General features: G+C 42.1%; 1 protein-coding gene across 2 annotated transcripts in view; it reads right to left on the reverse strand.

Moving 5' to 3' along the window:
* Positions 1 to 3,792: 3,792 nt before the first annotated feature.
* LOC110494605 (contactin-3) overlaps positions 3,793 to 20,558 on the reverse strand; it is a 79,189-nt gene continuing 62,423 nt past the window's right edge. Inside the window, exons 14-23 of one of the 2 annotated variants that reach the window (XM_021569821.2) lie at positions 13,428 to 13,545; positions 12,055 to 12,213; positions 11,819 to 11,968; positions 9,689 to 9,759; positions 8,328 to 8,562; positions 7,835 to 7,944; positions 5,675 to 5,861; positions 5,303 to 5,400; positions 4,857 to 5,022; positions 3,793 to 4,326 (exon numbers count right to left, since the gene is read on the reverse strand). In XM_021569821.2, the coding sequence (XP_021425496.1) occupies positions 4,220 to 4,326; positions 4,857 to 5,022; positions 5,303 to 5,400; positions 5,675 to 5,861; positions 7,835 to 7,944; positions 8,328 to 8,562; positions 9,689 to 9,759; positions 11,819 to 11,968; positions 12,055 to 12,213; positions 13,428 to 13,545 (1,401 nt within the window). In that variant the 3' untranslated portion in view covers positions 3,793 to 4,219. Of the gene's footprint in view, positions 4,327 to 4,856; positions 5,023 to 5,287; positions 5,401 to 5,674; positions 5,862 to 7,834; positions 7,945 to 8,327; positions 8,563 to 9,688; positions 9,760 to 11,818; positions 11,969 to 12,054; positions 12,214 to 13,427; positions 13,546 to 20,558 lie in introns of both variants that reach the window. The other variant, XM_021569820.2, reaches the window with a different exon arrangement.

Consider the following 20,558-nt stretch of genomic DNA (forward strand, 5'->3'; position numbering starts at 1 on the left):
TAAGAGTTATACTATTTCAATTAGACACTGTTACTGTGTTATATCTTTACATGTTTTGGACACCACGCGTACTTTTGTTTTACAGTAGTATTATTACACAGTCCCCAGACAGTTTGACACCTAAAAAGCCATTGTTCATCATTTGTAGAAAAAGAAAAGGACTGCTATATCAATGTCTCTCTTCAGCCTCAGATTAGAGTTTTTCAAAAAAGAGCTCAAAGTCAAAAATACATTACAAAAAAAGGAACATGACAATTTTCCTCTCTTAACCAACTCATAACCTTTAATGATTAACAAAATGCTGTTAATTTTCATATGAATTTCAGTAAGGGAATTTATAAATGTGCAGCACTTAAAATCCGTTAAAGGTAGTCGGAACTAGTAGGGGGATGTTACCTAAAACATCAGTTTGTCACAGTAGCTCTTGTAAAAAAAACATGTAATGTCTATTACATTGTATTATTATGATTTTGACTTGTCTCCTCTGGATGAGGTGGACACACAGACAGAGAAAGACTAGGGGAGGACATCTCAAATAGTAACCAACAAAAAATGTGCATCAGGAAGCCCCAGCATCAGTCAATCAAGCAGCTCAATTGTGACAGCTGCAATAATGGGACAGGGGAAATCAATATCCCATTGACTGGGCTGCAGCAGTCTAATCAATGAGCACAGGCCGTTATGAAACCACTGTAGGAGCAGATAGGACAGGCTGATTTCGTCCACTGTTTGGGCTTTACGGGCCTCTGGGGCCTGCACACCTGTTCTGGTGGCTAAGCAGGGACAGAGTCACAGTTACCTTGGATCATTCCCTTCTGCTTTCATTGGACGTTGCAGATGAAGGGAACAGTCCCACAACAACGTGATCCTAGGTCAGCCAGCCCTAATCAGTAACAAAGTTCAGTGAAGGCACAATACCTTATAGCAGTAGTCAGTGGCCCCAGAATGATTGACACATCGTACAATAACATGACCAGGAAACAGTTTCTCCCTCACCATAAGGCTTGTCACAGTTGTAACCTGTAGCAGTTCTCTAGTCTTGTACTTTATACATTCTTAAAAAATAATATGCCATCTAGAACCTAAAATGCTTATTTGGCAGTCCCCATGGGATAACCCTTTGAAGAACCCCTTTGGGTTCTGTGTAAAACCCTTTCCACAGAGGGTTCTACATGGAACCCAAAATATTTCTACCTTGAACCAAAAAGGGTTCTCCTATGGGGACTGCCGAAGAACCCTTTTTTCTCAGAGTGAAGTTTGAGAAAGGGACATGACAGCAGCCAACTTTTCCCTTAATTTCCAGTCATGGCTCCATTGTCATGACATAATTTATTTAGATGCTTTAATAACTGCAAAATTATGCTGCAGATTCAATCATACATTTATTATGCCCGGGATCTCTCAGGACCATAAAAGTATAGACCCCCCCCCCCCCCCCCCCCCCTCCCCCCTAATTAATTTTCCAAAAACTGATCCAGAAAGAGTGGATATGTCCGTCAACTTGTAAGACGTTCCAGTGAAGGCACTCATATGTCCTATACTTAAACATGTATGATTTATATATATTTTGCCGACTGATGATCGGAATTCTGAATAATCAGGAGGTCAAATGATAGACGTATTTAGCATTTAGAGGTCATTTCAATGCAGAAAATTACAAGTGGGATTTGTTTGACACAATAACTCTACATGATTCTATTCTAGGGAACCTTAACATTTCACTGTGTGCTGAATGCAGAGTGTGATATGCATCAATTATTAAGAGGAGCATGAGATACAGAACAAAATGTCAAGTCCCATCAGATTGTTTTAAATAGGGGTCTAAAGCTCAGGAGCCAACAGCTCTGTAAGGTGCCTAGTACTATTTCACTATGCAGAGAAGAGTGGCTTAGAGGGACAGGTGACCAAACTGGTATTCAGTTAACACAGCTCAAACACAAAGCATACAAGGTAATGGTTTAGCTACAGCTATAAAATCACTTGATCAAATTATTATGATTCAAACAGTTATCATGTAAAACTGATTTGGTCTGCTATAGTGGCCAATTTGACATTAGTTTGGGCATGTTGTCAGTTTGATAATTAGTTGTACTTCTTCAACCTCATAATAATAACTCAAGATGCCATGTACAGTTAGTTATATCAAAGGACGTCCAACCCATATAAACCACAACACATCTCTCCATTGAGCAGCTGACACCACAATTATGTAACATACCTTCATTAAAAACTCACATTACTTTGAAAACACAAGATAACTAAATCTTTTTTGTCAACTACTTTGGTATGTAAATGGGTTTAAGGCATTAGTAATCTTCAAGGATCAGTGTCAAACATAGATACAGTTGATGTCGGATGTTTACCAACACTCAGGTTGGAGTCATTAAAACTCGTTTTTCAACCACTCCACAAATTTCTTGTTAACAAACTATAGTTTTGGCAAGTCGGTTAGGACATCTACTTTGTGCATGACAAGTAATTTTTCCAACAATTGTTTACAGACAGATTATTTCACTTAATCACAATTCCAGTGGGTCAGAAGTTTACATACACTAAGTTGACTGTGCCTTTAGACAGCATGGTTTTAGAAGCTTCTGATAGGCAAATTGACATCATTTGAGTCAATTGGAGGTGTACCTGTGGATGGATTTCAAGGCCTACCTTCAAACCCAGTGCCTATTTGCATGAAATCATGGAAAAAATAAATTAAAAAATCACCCAATAATTTTTTTTGTAGTTCTCCACAAGTCTGGTTCATCCTTGGAAGCAATTTCCAAATGCTTGAAGGTACCACGTTCATCTGTACAAACAATAGTACGCAAGTATAAACTCCATGGGACCACGCAGCCATCATACCGCTCAGGAAGGTGACGCATTCTGTCTCCTAGAGATGAACGTACTTTAGTGCGAAAAGAGCGAATCAATCTCAGAACAACAGCAAAGGACCCTGTGAAGATGCTGGAGGAAACAGGTTCAAAAGTATTTATATCCACAGTAAAATAAGTCCTATATCGACATAACCTGAAAGGTCGCTCAGCAAGGAAGAAGCCACTGCTCCAAAACCGCCATAAAAAAGCCAGACTACGATTTGCAACTGCACATGGGGACAAAGATTGTACTTTTTGGAGAAATGTCCTCTGGTCTGATGAAACAAAAATAGAACTGTTTGGCCATAATGACCATTGTTATGTTTGGAGGAAAAAGTTGGAGGCTTGCAAGCCGAAGAACACCATCCCAACCGTGAAGCACGGCATCATGTTGTGGGGGTACTTTGCTGCAAGAGGGACTGGTGCACTTCACAAAACCGATGACATCATGAGGAAGGGAAATTATGTGGATATATTGAAGCAACATCTCAAGACATCAGTCAGGAAGTTGAAGCTTGGTCGCAAATGGGTCTTCCAAATGGACAATGACCCCAAGCATACTTCCAAAGTTGTGGCAAAATTGCTTAAGGACAACAAAGTCAAGGTACTGTAGTGGCCATCACAAAGCCCTGACCTCAATCCTATAGAAAATGTGTGGGCAGAACTGAAAATGTGTGTTTGAGCAAGGAGGCCTACAAATCTGACTCAGTTACACCAGCTCTGTCAGGGGGAATGGGCCAAAATTCACCCAATTTAATGTGGGAAGCTTGTGGAAGGCTACCCAAAACGTTTGACCCAAGTTAAAAATTTTAAAGGCAATGCTACCAAATACTAATTGAGTGTATGTAAACTTCTGACCCACTGGGAATGTGATGAAAGAAATAAAAGCTGAAATAAAGAATTCTCTCTACTATTATTCTGACATTTCACATTCTTAATATAAAGTGTTGATCCTAACTGACTTAAGACAGGGACTTTTTACTCTGATTAAATGTCAGGAATTGTGAAAAACTATATTTGGCTAAACTTCCGACTTCAACTGTACATATATAATGTAGACATCAGTACTCCCAAATAGAAGTATATTCCATTGGAAAAAAAAGATTTCCAAAATGGTTTTACAGCATGACAGCACTTATGATATGAGAGGAAACTGTTAAATATCATGCACACAAATTCATGTTTTCTACAGAACTTAATTTATATCCTCAATGCATGGCCCCTTCAAAATTCCTGTTCTGTCCAGCACTGCCACAGAGGGTTGCATCCATGCCTATCTGAATGCAGGAGCAGGCTGCTAGAGGAGAGGGAGTGAGGAGGGCCGGTAGGAGGGCTGTGACTGTGTCCAGACATCACCAGGAGGAGTTGAGGAGGAGGAGAGCGCTGATGAGGAATGCGGAGAGATGAGACAGCGATAGCGGATTGAGATTAGATGCTCCCGAACCTCGTGCGCCCATGCCTGAAACCACAAACCAGCAGTCAGAGAAGCTCTTCAAGAACTGAAAATTCCACTTTTCAAAAAGAGCAAAAAAACAAAGTCGGGCAGTTTCTGTCTCTATCTGCTAAATTTGATGACAAGTCGTTGTAAATCAAAGGGCAACTGTGAATTACATAGTGCTTTCCATATCTCTATTTTTAATGGCTTTCAACAGGATAGACCAACTACACAGAGATGATGAGGCTTATATCACATCAGAGAGCAGATCTCTTTGGGGGGGGGGGGGTGGGGGGGGCATTGTACTATTTTTTATGCCGCAGAGCTGGGAAGTCAACAAGGAATAATAACCCAATGGCAGAGATGGATTGCGCCACACATGCATTTCTAAAAAGGTTGCATTTCTTGCACCCGAAAGAAGTCTATTACACATGGTTGAAGAGGGATGCAAGAGCCCAAAATAAATGTTCTGTTTGGCTGATTTAATCATCATTAAAGCTTCATCAAGGAACACAGGGAGAGGAGAGGGGAGAGAGAGGAAATGGCAAACGTACTTAATTTGTGGATGTGGATGGGTTCGCTGCCCACACCTTCACCACCCTCACTCAGGGCCTTGATCTGGATCAAGTAGTTGTCGTTGGGAGACAGCGTCAGCTCCATCCTGGTTTTGTTTGTTATGATGCTGTTTACGTCATTGTACCGGTGTCTTCTCAACAGCACCTAGAAACGGCAATGCAAAACACACAATCAAAAATGAAAGATCGCCTGAAATGAGCAGTGAGGAGTGAGGGAATTTAAACTTGATTTGCTGATTGGATGATAAAATGGCTCCTAATGCTTGGTGACAGTAGAGTGAGGTTTGCTGGTTGGAGCTATGGATGTTTTGTCCCTGTAGAAAACCTTACCAAAATGATGGAAAGAGTGGGTTTGAGATGGTTGTGTTGTGCTTGACAAAAGAATAGAGCCACAGTGACATGAGACATACAAGATATCCGATGACCTCTGCCTCTGTCTCCATGGCTATCACAGGACCCCAGTGTAGAGTGAGCAGAGAGCCAATCATGGTCCACTCTACATTCAAAGGAGGCTGGCCAGGTGCTAAGAGAGAGAAGTGATGATGAAAGAGAGATGTTCATATAATACTTGTATAGTTTTACAAAATAATGAGTTTCTGTTCCCCCTAAATGTTTAAGTAAAAATGTATATACAGTACAATCCTACAAACAGCTGAAGGAAAATGTACTTACTACGACTGTGATAATTGTAGATTCTCACCTAGCTATCTTCAAGATAAATGCACTAATTGTAAGTCGTTCTGGATAAGAGCAACTGCTAAATGACTAAAACATACATGGAAATGAGATTCACTCACCTGGCTTCTTGGTGGTGGCGTTGATGTGTGTAGACTGTGGCCCTGTCCCTGCAGTGTTAAAGGCGCACACAGCTAGATAATACTGTGTGTTAGCGCTCAGTCCAGTCACATTAACCGCTGAGTAGTTTCCAGAGGTTCTGACTTTGCCTACTGTGTCAGGCTTGGTGTCATCTTCCCAGTACACCACCTGTTAACCAATGGAAAGAAAACAACAAGAGGTTGAGATATCAGACACAAGCAATTTAATTCTAGCCAAAGGGACTTTTTTTTTTTTTTACTCACATTATTAGAACAGCCTCATCATTCAATCTGTAATGCCATTTGGTGTGCAGTGGAGGACTGGCTTCCCAATCAATGATTAATGGGTCTTCAATTTTTTGATACAAATAATCTCTAGCCCATGGTCATTCTACAAAGGCACCCAAGAGTAACCTCAATAAGTAAAATGACAAAGGGCTTGTTTAACACAGTATAGGGATATTCTTGTCACAATAATGTGTTTAAGATCCACTGTTTTTGGTTCAATAAAATGTATTCCCCTTACAAATCTGTATTTTCAATGATAAAAGTACAGTTTCTGTACTTAGAAATGAAAACATCCAGCTACAGCATGGAGGAATATCGTATTCTCTTTAACACTAGACAGAGCAATTCATTACTTTCAATTAACGGTGCAGGTGAAGAGATATTTGATGAAGCAAATGAAGCAAATTAAATAATCCAATGCTAGCTTAGGGTCATTTTCAATATTCATGTTTCGGGTATGTTTCGGGTATTAAGTGACATAAGAGTAAAGTAAATAATTAGAGAGAAAATGTGAAGTCTGTTCTTGGGATAGGCACATCTATATTCCTGTTATTGGCCATGCAACTAAATTAACCTATTGGATACACATTTTTCATGCAGAAAACTTAACAATATACCATACTGGAGTAAAAAACTAGATCCATACTGTAGATCTAGATCCATACTCTCTGCTGCCAGTGACTGGAACGAATTGCAAAAATTGCTAAAGCTGGAGACTTACATTTCCCCAACTTTAAACATCAGCTATCTGAGCAGCCAACAGATTGCTGCAGCTGTACATAGTCCATCTGTAAATAGCCCACCCAATCTACCTACCTCATCCCCATATTGTTTTTATTTACTTTGCTGCTCTTTTGCACACCAGTATCACTACTTACAAACCATCGTCTGCTCATCATCTGCTCATCTATCACTCCAGTGTTAATCTGCTAAATTGTAATTACTTTGCTACTATGTCCTATTTATTGCCATACCTCATCATGCCATTTGCACACACTGTATATAGACTTTCTTTTTTTTCTATTGTGTTATTGACTGTACGCTTGTTTATTCCATGTGTAACTCTGTGTTGTTGTTTCTGTTGCACTGCTCTGCTTTATCTTGGCCAGGTCGCAGTTGTAAATGAGAACTTGTTCTCAACTAGCTTACCTGGTTAAATAAAGGTTAAATAAAAATACAAATATATATCTATTTTTTAAATTAGATGATGGGCATATTATCAGTTTAGACCTATCCTGCCAGTTTGGCTACTAACACAAACAATACTAATGCATCTGTCTGTGAAAGGTGTCATCTCTTTCAGAATCCTATGACCTCCACTGTACCCAACCTCTAAGGCTCAAGATGCATACTAACAGCTTACTCCCTTAAAAGCCCCTCTCTCTCCAATCCTGTTTGCTGACCTGATAGCACTATTGTATCAACACAATAAAGCCAGTGCCATGGCAACCAAAGGGTTTTGTTCCAGGGGGCAGAGGTGAGCAGGATTGAAAGAGCCCTGGGAGAAAAGGAAAAGCTCTTCTTGCGTACTTAAATGGATGGATGAGAGCTTTTCTCAACTGGCTTTAAAAGCTGCTGCAGCTAAATGGTGGTGGTTGTTAGACACAGCTACTCTAAGCAGTGCTGGGACAAATACAGTACGTATAGGAATCAACATATTAACAAAATGTTGTCAAGGTTACAGAACTCCTCATGATATCTTATAACGTGACATGTTACAGTACACAGCACCCCAGGTGATATTTCAAGAACTGTGTGTTCAAATAGAATAAATTAAGCCACTGCTTTACATATAAACACTAGAAATGGCAATGTGCATGTGTTGTTTTATTGAGGAAATTGAGTGAATCCTACCTCATAACCCAGCACTCTTTCAGGGGTGACGGGGAGGGCTTCCCAAATCACTTCAACTGTAGCTGCAGATACACTCCTGCCCCAAACCCGCTTAGGAGCCTCACTGGGGACTGCAGAAATAGAGAGCTGGTGAGCACCCCACAGACTCATTCAACACCATCAAACAAACTAATAGGAAGGAGAGGAAAGCAGAGAATAGACCTGTAGATTCACTGGATGGAGCTTTTGCCTCCGCTTGGTTGTTATTGGGATCTGACTTGCATGGCAAATTCAAATAACACAGTACCTCACTGACAGCCCAGTGTAGTAAGTGTCTGCTAGGATTTCCTGTAATCTACCCCTGCAATAACTAATATCAAGTTGACACTCCCAGCTTGAGGGGGAAAGTGTCTGAACCAACGTATTTCATCTTTACTATAGAAGGTTGTGCCTCCAGAATGAAAAGATTAGGCGCGGTTTCAGCGTGACTTCCACTGGCAGCCGCTTCCTTTACCTTCCTCTGCTGAGAACACTGTGGCTATGGAACTGAAGGGGCCTTCCCCACGGTTGTTGTACGCCCCAACCTTCACATCAAACGGTGAGAAAGGCGGGATGGTGTCGTTGCGGAAGATGTATCGGGCCACCCCGGGCGTGGAGATGACCACTCGTGTCCAGGTGATGGCACCCAGCGGCCGGAAGGCGATGATGTAACCGAAGCCCTCTCCATTCTGCAGTTCCTCAGGCACGGGCTGGGAGCGAAACACAAAACTATAGTGATATTAAAACGCATACAGACAAATACACTGACACCCCTGCGTTTGTCATCAAGCACCTGCCAAAGAGGTCTTCAACCTTGGTTGCAATGATTAGATGTAGTGTTTAAACAATGGTTCCCCAAATGGCTGTGATTTTATTTGGTCCCCTAGTTTTCTGAGCAAAAAATTATTACATGTATTTTCTTTATAAAAAATGTGATTTTAATTTAGCAAATCTGTTCCAAAGTACTCCCACGCATAATAGAGAGATATATGTGATCATATACAAATCTATGCAAGGTTTGAAATGATTATGTTTTAGTCAAATATTATATATGTTTGGGCTTCTTGCTGTCAATTTGCAGTCCACAAATGATTTGTAATGATGTTCAGGCCCCCTGACCATTGGCCGGCGGCTGAATGTAGTTGATGATCCGAAATCACTGATTGTTTCATTTTTTCTCTCCCTGCATTAGCACATAATTGTGGATGAAGTGGGCTTCAAAGAAACAATCGCTGTCCCTCAGTTGAATCACATTGGAAGGGAGAAATGGCACTCCATGGCCAGCACAGAAGAGAGGGCTGGCTCTAGTGCCGATCATAATATTGCTCCATTCAATTCTGCACAATTAAGCAAAACCATTACCTGGCTGTGGAGAGGACAGTAAAACCATTACCCGGCTATGGAGAGAACGGTAAAAACATTATCCAGCTATGGAGAGAACAGTAAAACCATTACCTGGCTATGGAGAGAACGGTAAAACCATTACCTGGCTGTGGAGAGAACAGTAAAACCATTACCTGGCTATGGAGACAACAGTAAAACCATTACCTGGCTGTGGAGAGAACAGTAAAACCATTACCTGGCTATGGAGAGAACAGTAAAACCATTACCTGGCTATGGAGAGAAGAGTAAAACCATTACCTACTATGGAGAGAACAGTAAAACCATAACCTGGCTATGGAGAGAACAGTAAAACCATTACCTGGCTATGGAGAGAACAGTAAAAACCTTATCCAGCTATGGAGAGAACAGTAAAACCATTACCTGGCTATGGAGAGAACAGTAAAACCATTGCCTGGCTATGGAGAGAACAGTAAAACCTGACAGATAACTTACCTCCCAAGTTATCACTAATTCAGATTTTGTGCCTCCTCCGCCTCCAACATCAGTGGGAGCTGTATCAGGCACTGTAAGGCAAAGCCCAGAAGAGAGCAATTTTAAGGCTTTTAACATAGCTGACAGGACCATATGCCATACGTCTAGTCTCATGACACAGATTTACAGATTATCCCAATTGTTTACACACTAAAACTGGCCCATGAGGCACAATGACCCAAACCTGTAACTAATTTAGTTGAACGAGACACCAGATCTGCAATACTATTGGCACATGTTTTGCTTTACACTCAGATTGCATTTCCATAACATTTGACAAAACACAACACACAATTCTCTACCTTTGACACAACCTTCACAACTAAAATGTCATGTGTGCAAATGAAATGCAACAATGTTCAACAAGCTAAGCTCAATTACCAATTGACCTCTTTCTCTTTTCAAACACTAATTGCGAAATGTGTCACAATGGAAGCAAACTTGGCAGAGAGAAGTAGAGGTAGAGGTGGAGGTGGAGGTAGAGGTGGAGGAAGACCAAGAACAAGGAGAGTTATCTCTGATGAAATTCGGGCAACTATGGTGGACCATGTGGAGAGGCTGACCTTGAGAGAGGCTGGGCAGAGAGTGCAGCCCAATCTGAGCCACTTCACCGTAGCATCAATCATCCGGACATTCCAAAATGAGAATAGTTATGTACTGCAGACATTGGACCTATCTTCGACTTTTACTATTTGACAGTAGTACCACATAAAGCCCAGTAAAGACTGTACATTCCAATACAGACTGTAAGGGGAAACAAAGCACATGTTTGGCGTATTAATGTATGTATGAAATTGAGAGCTATACTACTTTGTAACATGTTTATGTTGTGTACTGTACTACTGTAGTGTTTACTGTACTGCATGCTATTTTGTTTTTGTAGAACTGAAAGACGACTATTTACAGACGAATAGGAGGCTGCCATTGTGCAAATGGTAGTTAAAAATTATGCCATAAGACTGCAGGAAATCTAGCAACAGATTATTGAAAACCCTACCATCTTCTACAACAACAGAGTGAGCTTATCTACCATAGCCCGCATCCTTCAGAAACACCATCTCCGTAGGAAGCAAATCAACAGAAACCCATTCGAAAGGAATTCCCAAAGAGTAAAGGATAAATGGTACGAATATGTGCAAGTAAAGAATGTAGTAGTATTACACTCTTGAAACATTAGAGACTCACTGATGTTGACAGTGAACTTTACTATACAGCAATTACAGTATTTACTGTCATATCAGAGAACAATGGAGTTGGATGCAAGTCCCATGCCCCCTGAACTCATATTCATAGATGAGTCTGGATTACACCTGCATTGCTTGCTGTTTGGGGTTTTAGGCTGGGTTTCTGTACAGCACTTTGAGATATCAGCTGATGTACGAAGGGCTAAATAAATAAATTTGATTTGATTTGATTAAATTTAGCAAAGAAGAGGAGGAGAGGAAGGAACATCCATGGTCTACGCGCCATCATTGAGGTACTGTACCTGGCCAGCGCGGGGAAAATGTCGCCATATGTTCAGCTATGAGCCACAATGGGGTCCTCCACAGAACACTGCCTATCTCCTTAATTTCCTGAACACCTTACATGACAATCTTTTTCAGCTAGAGCAGAGAGGGCCAGGTGATCCTGAGCGGCAAATGTATGTTCTTGTTTGGGACAACGTGCGTTTTCCATCTGGCAGCTCAGGTCCGCAAATGCTTCCATGAGTACCTGAGATGTAGTATCAGCAAACGTGTGTCAACAATTGGGAAAAATGTATTTTATTTTACACCCAAGAAACTTCTCCCTTGATATTATCGACCCGACATGTTTTGGACTATATTGTCCAACTCAAATGCCAAATGTCACAAAGAATAAAACACTTTTTTTAGATTTAGCTGTTCAGTTTAATATTCAGAAATATTCAGCCTTTCATATAAGATGTCAGGGGTCTGTGTATACTGTATCTACAGTATTTATGTGTATGTGTGTGTTAGTGTATGTTAGTGTGTGTTAGTGTGTGTGTGTATGTGGGTTACTGTGTGTATGTGTTTCTCAGTGTGTGTGTCTGCGTATGTATTTTAGAAAGACTAGAGGAGAAACACTCACTGGTATCCTCTGTCCTGGTCTTGGCTGAGGCTGGACTGGGCTCTCCCATGCCCACACTGTTGCGGGCCACCACCCTGAACTCATACTCCACCCAGGCGTTCAGGCCCACCACAGTGGCTGTCAGTGTGTTGCCATTGATCACCTCAGGAACTGGAAGTGGAAAGTAGACCATTATTATCATGCTGGATAAACTTAGTTATGGTGTGCTTTGTTATGTACTGTATGGTATAAACTACCTGTGTCCACAGCCTGCCAGCCCACAGTGAAGGGGGTCCGGGCCTGGATGATGTAGCCGGTGATAGGGCTGCCGTTGTCCCTGCCGGGGCTCCAAGAGAGCTGGGCCGTGCTATCTGTGATCTCCTCCACTGCTACTGTGTCCGGGGGCCCGGGGGGACCTGACTCAATCAGACAATTAGCAAAGTGAGCCTCCACACCGCACCACCATTCCCACCACCACCATAAACACCACGCCCCCATTACCAACTCATCATACTCTTGCCTTTACAGCTGGTCCAATGCCATCACACTCCCTCTTATTAAGCTCTGTGTCCTTTATCTGGCTTCACAGGGACATTTAATGCAGACATGGGATATGTGAGGCTGAGAAGTGATTAAGAGCATGGGATCACTAACGCCAGACAGGAACATGGGAGGGGACAATTTGTGAAACATATGCGTGTGTTAGAAAGATGGACAGTGAGAGGAAGTGATAGAGAGCGAGAGACCGCTACACTAAGAGGCAAAGAATGACAGACAGTGTTCATGGATATCTACTCCAAAGATGGTTGCATGCCATGATGTTGTTGTTTGCTCCACTGTTCCATTATTCAGATGTTTCTATGGTATTTTGTCGGTATGTAAATGAGCCAATTAAAGTTCTCTGTAATAAACAATGGCTTTCCAAAACACCTGGGACTGCTATTACAGGGTGTTATGGGTGTGCATACCAATGTAAATCACTACAGATAAGCTACAATAATGAGAGATGATGCACTACTCCAAACACATATCAACTACCACTGTGGAAGCTGCGTTCACAAAATGTACCAGTGCCAGAGTGTGTGCCTTTTTCAAATTCAGAGATGTCAAATATTGTCTTTCCATTATTTCAAAAATATGTCATAAAAATGTTGTTTTCATTAAACAAATACAACATGCCATGTCATGAAATGTAAAAAAAAATATGTAAGATATTTATAGATATTATATACATGTACATTTGTCTGCACAGTTCTTTTTTTTGTATATGAATACAGCATCATATTTGTCATAAAGGTAGCTTGACAGCAAGTTTAATTAACCATTATTCTTCATATAGGCCTATAAAATTAAGTATGCCTTCTAGATTCCAATTTCAGCTCCAATTTATTGCATGAATCAATTTTAATTCTGTCCAAGTTCTTACAAGATTTTTCATTGCAAGCTCTAAGGTCAAGTATTCACAGCCGACACTATATTGTATTTCAACATTCAGACTTTTCTAAAGAACTTAAAATGTCATCACTTCGGAGATTTTAGTCACTGTACAAATGTGAATCTCATAGCCAGAGTGAACTGAACATGAATTCCATAAAGGAACCCTTACAACCTTTACAGTCGGTTCTCTTACCTTTCACAACCAAGATGGCCGAAGCGGACAAGCTCTCTACGTCGGTGTCGATAACACAGACATATTTCCCCCCGTGATTCAGCTGGATGTTACGAATCATCAGATCTCCTGAAATGCTCTACAAGGGATAACAAAAACACAATAACAAGAATATCTGGTGTAAGATCAAGAAATCTAAAGGAAATACACTCTGAACTGTTTCATCATTCTCTCTGAGCAATTGCATGTGTGATCCTACTGTAGGTTGACTAATAAATATAATTATTACATCAGAACAATAGGGGGTGGCGCCCATACCTTATTTTTCTTTCTAAGTGTGCCTGTAGCTTTAACATTGAGGAAGCTCTGTGCACAGAGCTGCATGTGGTCCTCAGGCCACTGAGTCTTGTGACACACAGGAACCAACAAGAATGTCAGCTGTGTTCTAATCAAACAATCCTGTCGGCTACCCTTCAGGCACTGCATGTTCCCCTACTCAGCCTCGCAGAGGACCCACAAAACAAACAAACACATTTTGGCTAATTGGCAAGATGATCCTAATTATTCCATAATTACATAAACCAGATTAGATAAGAAATTAGTATGTCTCACAGACTAGGAGCTAATATTGTTCTATATAAAACTGTGTGCTCTTTGAGATCCTAAAACTGATAAACTGTTGAAAAACCCAAAGATGAGCAAGATGTGATGAAACAGCTTCTGTACATTTTCCCGTCTACCATGGAGGTTTAGTATAGTTACATAAATTAATGTGAGCAATACAAGTAATAGTATTCATATTTTAAAGTGAGTGATATGGATCATATTTACAGTGTCTTCAGAATGTATTCATAACTCTTGACTTATTCCACATTTTACTGTTACAGACTGAATAAATTTTTTATTAAATATATATATTTTTATCCATCCACACATAATACCCCATAATGACAAAGTGAAAACATGTTTTTAGAAATGATAGCTAATTTATTGAAAAAATATCTAATTTACATAAGCATTCACACCCCTTTACTATGACACTTCAAATTCAGCTCAGGTACATCCAATATCCTTGAGATGTCACTACAACAACAAAAAATCCAAGATGACGTAGCAGTCAGGCGTCTTTGTCTTTGTCCTGTCGTGTCCCTTGTATATATATTTTTTTCGCATATCTTAAAAAAAACAAACTTCTAAATGCTATCCTGCAACCTGCCTCACCCAATGCGGCGTGGATCTATTTTTTTCCTAAAGTATTTCTACTTACTTCAGATCAGGAATCCCTCAACTGAAGCTAGCCAGCTAACTACCTACCAGCTATCAGTCAGGAAACCATTGCTAGTGGTCATCAGCTAACCTTTAGCTCGGAAAGCTCTCGACAGTTTCGTACAACGTGACTCAAACCAGAGCATAACGGACCAATTTTTTTTCTCGCCATATCCCCGGATTCCTACCGCAAACTCTGAACATTTTCATCTGGATTTTCACAACTAGCTAACCGCAATCCCGGGTGACTACTCCTGGCCAGCGTCCCGGAGCAAGCAAAGGTTAGCTTGAAGCTAGATGGGCTAGGGCTCCTAGGCTACCACTGAAGACCACTCCTGGGCTACAATATCCGGACCCCTTCTACTGCTGGTTTGGGGCACGGGCCCCCCTCCGATCCTCTACGACTAGAATATCCTCTGCCCGAGGATTCCAACTGTCAGAATCGCCATGTCCCCAGCCAGCCCAACCACTCACTGGACCCATATGTTCACTTGGCTATGCATGCCTCTCTCTAATATCAGTATGCTTCGTCCATTACTGTCCTGGTTAGTGATTACTGTCTTATTTCACTGTAGAGCCTCTAGCCCTGCTCAATATGCCATAACCAACCATGTTGTTCCACCTCCTACATATTCGATGACATCACCTGGTTTAAATGTCTCTAGGGACAATATCGCTCTCACCAATGCCTAGGTTTACCTCCAATGTACTCACATCCTACTTTACCTTTGTCTGTACACTATGCCTTGAATCTATGCTATCGTTCCCAGAAACCTGCTTCTTTTACTCTCTGTTCTGAACCGGCTAGGCGGCCAGTTCGTATAGCCTTTTGCCGTACCCTTATCCTACTTCTCCTCTGTTCTTCACATGATGTAGAAGTTAATCCAGTGCCTTGCTCCACTCCCACTCCCAGGTGCTCTCATTTGTTGACTTCTGTAACCGTAATAGCCTTGGTTTCATGCATGTTACCATTAGAAGCTTGTTTTACTCTCTGCTTTAGCACACTCTGCCAACCCGGATGTCTTAGCCATGTCTGAATCCTGGCTTAGGAAAACCACCAAAAACCCTGAAATCTCCATTTCTAACTGTAACATTTTCCACCAAGATAGAACTCCCAAAGGGGGCGGTGTTGCAATCTACTGCAAAGATAGCCTGCAGAGTTCTGTCTTACTATCCAGGTCTGTACCCAAACAATTTGAGTTTCTACTTCTAAAAATTCACCTTTCCAGAAACAAGTCTCTTACTGTTGCCGCTTGCTATAGACCACCCTCTGCCCCCAGCTGTGCCCTTGACACCATATGTGAACTGATTGCCTGCCATCTATCTTCTGAGCTTGTGCTACTAGGTGACCTAAGCTGGGACATGCTTAACACCCCGGCCATCCTACAATCTAAGCTTGAAGCCCTCAATCTCACACAAATGATCAATGAACCTACCAGTTACAACCCCAAATCCGTAAACACGGGCACCCTCATAGATATCAACCAACTCCCCCTCCAAATACACCTCTGCTGTTTTCAATCAAGATCTCAGCGATCACTGCCTCATTGCCTCCCTAAAACACTTCTACGAGCAGGCCTTTCTAATCGACCTGGTTGGGGTATGCCTGGTTATTCTTTAAAAGTGCCTTTCTCACCATCTTAAATAAGCATGCCTCGTTCAAAAAATGTAGAACTAGGAATAGATATAGTCCTTGGTTCACTCCAGACCTGTCTGCCCTTGACCAGCACAAAAACTTCCTATGGCACTCTGCATTAGCACCTCCTCCCAGCTGCCCACTGCTCTGAGGCTAGAAAACACTTACCACCGATAAACCCACTATAATTGAGAATTTCAATAAGCATTTCTCTACGGCTGGCCATGCTTTCCACCTGGCTAGCAACCCACCAAAGCCCCCACCATTTCTTCTTCACCCAAATCCAGATAGCTGATGTTCTAAAAGAGCTGAAAAATCTGGACCCCTACAAATCAGCCGGGCTAGACAATCTGGACCCTCTCTTTCTAAAATCATCAACCCCTATTACTAGCCTGTTCAACCTCTCTTTTGTATCGTCTGAGATTCCCAAAGATTGGAAAGCTGCTGCGGTCATCCTACTCTTCAAAGGGGGTGACACTCTAGACCCAAACTCTAGACCCAAACTACAGACCTATAGCTATCCTACCATGTCTTTCTAAGGTCTTTGAAAGCCAAGTTAACAGATTACCGACCATTTCGAATCCCACCGCACCTTCTCCGCTATGCAATCTGGTTTCAGAGCTGGTCATGGGTGCACCTCAGCCACACTCAAGGTCCTAAGCGACATCATAACCGCCATTGAAAAGAGACATTACTGTGCAGCCCTATTCATCGACCTGGCCAAGGCTTTCGACTCTATCAATCACCACATTCTTATTGGCAGACTCAACACCCTTGGTTTCTCAAATGATTGCCTCGCCGGATTCACCAACTACTTCTCTGATAGAGTTCAGTGTGTCAAATCGGAGGGCCTGTTGTCCGGATCTCTGGCAGTCTCTATGGGGGTGCCACAGGGTTAAATTCTCAGGCCGACTCTCTTCTCTGTATACATCAATCATGTCGCTCTTGCTGTCTGTGAGTCTCTGATCCACCTCTACACAAACGACACCATTCAGTATACTTCTGGCCCCTCTTTGGACACTGTGTTAACTAACCTCCAGATGAGCTTCAATGCCATACAACTCTCCTTCCGTGGCCTCCAACTGCTCTTAAATGCAAGTAAAACAAAATGCATGCTACTCAATCGATCACTGCCCGCACCTGCCCGCCCGTCCATCATTACTACTCTGGACGGCTCTGACTTAGAATACGTGGACTACAAATACGTGGACTACAAATACCTAGGTGTCTGGCTAGACTGTAAACTCTCATTCCAGACTCACATTAAGCATCTCCAATCCAAAATTAAATCTAGAATCGGCTTGCTACATCGCAACAAAGCATCCTTCAATCATGCTGCCAAATATACCCTCGTAAAACAGACCATCCTACCGTTCCGCGACTTTGGCGATGTCATCTATAAAATAGCCTCCAACACCCTACTCAACAAATTGGATGCAGTCTATCACAGTGCCATCCGTTTTGTCACCAAAGCCCCATACAATACCCACCACTGCGACCTGTATGCTCTCGTTGGTTGGCCCTCGCTTCATACTCGTCGCCAAACCCACTGGCTACAGGTCATCTACAAGTCTCTGCTAGGTAAAGCCCTGCCTTATCTCAGCTCACTGGTCACCATAGCAGCACCCACTCGTAGCACGCGTTCCAGCAGGTATATCTCACTGGTCACCCCCAAAGCCAATTCCTCCTTTGGTCGCCTTTCCTTCCAGTTCTCTGCTGCTAATGACTGGAATGAACTGCAAAAATCACTGAAGCTGGAGACTCACATCTCCCTCACTAGCTTTAAGCACCAACTGTCAGAGCACCTCACAGATGTCACGACTCCGACCGAAGGACACTCCCCTTCCCGTTCGGGTGGCGCTCGGCGGTCGTCGTTGCCGGCCTACTAGCTGCTACTGATTATTTCCTCCCCCTCCTTATGTGTTGATTGTGTGCACCTGTTTTGAGTTAGGTAGTAGGCTTTATTAGTCAGCCGGCCCGCAGGGTTCCTTGTGCGGGATTAATTATTGTGATCGTCTGTTTGGTGTGCTTATGTGCACGTCTATTGGGTTTTGTGTTTTCCCATTTTGTGGGTTTTCCCTGGACAGTTTAAGTCCCCCTGTTTGGGGCATTTGTTTGTTCAGTACGCCCTGTGTTTTTGTGAGGGTTGGCTTATGTTCAGCGTTTATCAGTGCATTAAAATAGCACTCCCCTGAACTCTCTGCTTCCTGCGCCTGACTCCTCACCTACTACACTCAGACCGTTACAACAGATCACTACACCTGTACATAGCCCATCTGTAAACAGCCCATCTATCTACCTCGTCCCCAAACTGTGTTTATTTATTTATCTTGCTCTTTTGCACCCCAGTATCGCTACTTGCACATTAATCTTCTGCACATCTACCATTCCAGTGTTTAATTGCTCTATTGTAATTACTTCGCCACCATGGCCTATTTATTGCCTTAACTCCCTTATCTTACCTCATTTGCACTCACTGTATATAGACTTTTGTTTTCTTTTTTCTACTGTATTATTGACTGTATGTTTTGTTTATTCCATGTGTAACTCTGTGTTGTTGTATGTGTCAAATAGCTATTCTTTATCTTGGCCAGGTCGCAGTTGCAAATGAGAACTTGTTCTCAACTAGCCTACCTGACTAAATAAAGGTGAAATAAGAAATAAAAATGAAAAACTTGTTCCAATTCAATTGTTTGGGCATGATTTAGAAAGATACACAACTATCCGTATATCTCTGAGATATAATTGCTATGAGGCACATATCTCTGGAAGGTTATAAAACCATTTCTAGAGTGTTGAAAGGTTCCAAGAGCATAGTGGTTTCCATCATTGGGAAATGGAAAAAATATGGAACTACCCAGACTCTGCTTAGAGCTGGCCGTCCGACCAAACTGAGCAACCGGCAAGAAGGACCACTGACATAAAATCTGAGTTCCTTTGCTGAAATAGGAGAACCTGCCAGAAGGACAACAGTCACTTCACCACTCTGGGCTTTATTGGAGAGTGGCCATACAGAGACCACTCCTGAGAAAAAGGCACATGAAAGACTATGAGAGCATAAGGCAAATGATTCAGTGGTCTGATGAGCCAAACATGTTACTCTTTGGCCTGTATGCAGCTCATCACCTGTCTAACACCATCCCAACCGTGAAGCATGGCAGTGGCAGCATCATACTATGGGATGCTTTTCAGCAACAGGGACTGGGAGACTGGTAGGGATAGAGGGAACAATGAAAGGAGTCAAATACAGGCAAATGCTTGAAGAGAACCTGCTTCAGAGTGCAAAAATGTAAGTTCCCAACAGGACAATGACCCCAAGCATACAGTCAAAGCAAGACTTACATGGCTTCAGAACAAGAATGTGAAAGTCCTTGAGTGGCCCATACAAAGCCCACACTTGAATCTCACTGAAAATTTGTGGAAAGACTTGAAGACATCTAACTTAACAGAGCTTGAGAAAATCTGCAAGGAAGAATGGGAGAAAATCCCCAAATCCATATGTGTAAAGCTGATACAGACATACACAAGACGACTCAAAGCTGTATTCACAGTCAAAGGTGCTTCTACAAAGTATTGACTCAGGGGTGTGAATAATTATGGAATGAGATATTTCTGTATTTCATTTTCAATACATTTGAAAAAATGTCTAAAAACATGTTTTCACTTTGTCATTATGGAGTATTGTGTGTAAACGGGTGAGAGAAAAAAAAGAGGTTCTACCTGGACCACTGTATCTGCAGTTAATTATTAGGCACATATCAAGGCTACCATCACTCTGGGGAGTTGGAACTCACATTCCAAAAATCCAGGGCCAATGTTCACTTGGTGAAGTGATCTGTTACACATACACAGCATGTCATCCTTCAGGACTTGGAGTGTGCTTGTGCAGAGATGATTCACCTGAGGGCTAGCCAGGTTAGACACACTCAAGTCCCGCCAGATTTCATCAACTCACTGGGCAGTGACCACAACTTGGCTTGGCTGCAATTGGGTATGAACGCTAGAGGTCTTCATAGGTCCAAAAAGTTAGACCTGTTCCGAAATGGACCTGGGGCTTTCCCACCCGGACCCGATATGCATAAATATTTGTTTATATATAGAGAACCATTCTAAACGGACCTGGAGACACATACCTGAGACCCGTATCAGATCCGACCTAGACCCGGTTCTCGGGTATTTGGGTACAGGTGGATCCGTGAAGACCCTCTAATGAACAGCCTGAGGATCCTCACGTTTCAGAGTCAAAGACC

Source organism: Oncorhynchus mykiss, chromosome 17 (genome assembly GCF_013265735.2).
Source record: "Oncorhynchus mykiss isolate Arlee chromosome 17, USDA_OmykA_1.1, whole genome shotgun sequence".
Taxonomy (NCBI): domain Eukaryota; kingdom Metazoa; phylum Chordata; class Actinopteri; order Salmoniformes; family Salmonidae; genus Oncorhynchus; species Oncorhynchus mykiss.